At 40.7% G+C, this 2,302-nt stretch overlaps 1 protein-coding gene across 1 annotated transcript; it reads right to left on the reverse strand.

Moving 5' to 3' along the window:
* Positions 1 to 652: 652 nt before the first annotated feature.
* VTP01DRAFT_1672 (uncharacterized protein) lies at positions 653 to 1,908 on the reverse strand (the record flags this gene model as incomplete). Its single annotated transcript, XM_069380048.1, has 7 exons — positions 653 to 733; positions 821 to 1,046; positions 1,104 to 1,226; positions 1,282 to 1,391; positions 1,461 to 1,630; positions 1,713 to 1,834; positions 1,892 to 1,908. 7 exons carry the CDS (start codon positions 1,906 to 1,908, stop codon positions 653 to 655), a joined length of 849 nt encoding a protein of 282 aa, XP_069238096.1.
* Between the last annotated feature and the right edge of the window lie 394 nt (positions 1,909 to 2,302).

Here is a 2,302-nt window from a genome sequence, read left to right on the forward strand (position 1 = left end):
AAAATTTTTTGAAATTGACCACGATGACATAAAATTGGCCATATCCATTGAATTTCGCCAACTCATTTTTGAAATTCGCCACTGCTACCTGAAATTGACATTTTCTCTTATCTTGGTTACGCCAGACAAGAATACAATCAGTCGCAAATTTTTAAATCGCCTTCTCCAAACCTTTCGAGTTGTTCACGAAGAGAATCCAGCCTCTTTCAATTAAGACGTGCCAACTCTTCCAGGATTAAAGACTCTCCAAACAAAGGAAGTTTGAGGATCAATGCGAACATTTAGAATCAACAAGCCGTCGAAGACATTATTCACGTTGCAGACATCCATCTTCATGGTTGTTTTACTGATTACAACAGTTGATTAAAGCAGATACTGAAAACAGGCTAAAATCATTGCATTGGAATACGGGTAAAGAGGGAATAACATATAGAAACAGAAGGGAATGAGATGGCTAGTTACGTGGATTGAGTACCGTAAAGTCTCAATCACCAAGTGCCAAACTCACTTTGCGCTTCTTGTTGGACTTGGTTTCAGAACGGTTTCCGGCATACCAGAGGGGGTGTGTCGGACAGCCCAGATTGTCGGCGATGGTGATTGACGGAGAACAGAGCGTTTTGTGGATCTTGACTACCAATATCAAGTCATCCAATCAACCAACAAAGTTGAGCAGCTCGGATTTCTTCATTGGGATGTCAATGGCTGCAATTTCCGTAAAGGTGTATAGCTGATCCTGTTAGAGATGCATGCCAAACCAGGTGATAGACGGACCTACACAAAAAATAAATAAATTGAACTTTATGCTTTTTTGTCAATTTACCTGCAACTTGGAAACCAATAACATTTTTAGCTCATCGCATGCATCCTTGCAAGAAATGGCCACGCGACAAAAATCATTGACCAGCAGCGACGAAGAGATGTTCTTGCTTAGCTTGATTTCCCCATAAACATTCGTATAAGCATATTCATATGCTTCATAAACATCCACTTTGTAATCCGGTCGATTGTTGCTGATGGTTGCATTTTCATCGGCCACAATATTGGAACTATCTAACGAAAAAGAGCGTTAGAACCGACGAAAAATAGAGTGGATAATGGCTTACGAGTGAGCAACTTTTGAAGGACGTTTGCAAGAAAACAGCCCGGTCATGAGAGGATGGATATAGCTTGCTGAGAAATGCGCTTCAGATAACGACCTCATATTACAATCGTAAATCGTCGGGATCCTAAGCCATGCATCATGGTAAGTATAAAAAATAAAAAATCATTGAAAGCACTTACAATCCAACAATGGCGCAGAGAACCCCTCGCTCATAATCATTCAGTGTTTCACAGAGATCAAGCAATTGCATTCTCACTTTATCTTCGTCTATGACATCGTCAATAAAATTCTGAGAAAGAATATGAGTAAGACGAATAGAGATACACACATGATTCGTTCAATACACATATAATCTTACTGCGAGGGTTTCCTTGATTCGAAGCAATTGGACGGGGTTGAACGAGTCACCACTGAATGCTCGTTTATTACGTCGCGTCGCATCGCCTGCAACAATCCGGGGGGAACAAATCAGTTGGCAGAACTTGAAAATCAAACCGTTTTTGCAGAACGAGAATCCCAGAAGCGGAACTACATTAGAGAAAAAATATCAGCACCAATAAAAATAAAAGAAAGCAAACGTACAGCAATTCGTTAAAGTGTTCATCAAGACGATATTTGTCCAATTGTAAGCATCTTTCGCGAAATTGGTGAAATTTCATGGATGTGTCCTGATTATCCACAACCCATCGATGTGTTTCAGAAGGGACAACTGGTTGTTGAGGGGCATTTCTGCTGTAACCAAGATACGAAATCAGTCTTTTTGTTTCACATCAAGCAAAGCATAGTTACCTGATATGTGTCATCATGTGACTAGAAAGTTGCTGTTTGTCGTTGAATGTTTCGAAGCATGACAAACAAGAGAATACGATTGAGGCATTGGGGTATTGCGCGACGTTCGCGTCGGTAAATGACAAGAAGCCTTTGTTTCGATCACGCACGGTTCTTGCAATCAAAGGTATGCGGTGTACTCACAAAACATGTCTGCGTGCTGTTTGATACGTTGTAAATGATTCATCACAAAATGGACACTCTTTCTTTAAAAGTGTAGTCATGGTTACAGCTGCGAAAACGAAAACAACACAACAACAACAAAAAAAGCAGCTGTAGTTCAATGTGCTTGCTCAGCCAATCAACGGGTGCCAAAGCCTAACACCCTAACACCCTAACCAGTATCACGGTTACGGCGTACTTGCTCTTTGG

Source organism: Rhizomucor pusillus, assembly GCF_041956525.1.
Source record: "Rhizomucor pusillus strain CBS 183.67 unplaced genomic scaffold VTP01scaffold_11, whole genome shotgun sequence".
Lineage (NCBI taxonomy): Eukaryota > Fungi > Mucoromycota > Mucoromycetes > Mucorales > Lichtheimiaceae > Rhizomucor > Rhizomucor pusillus.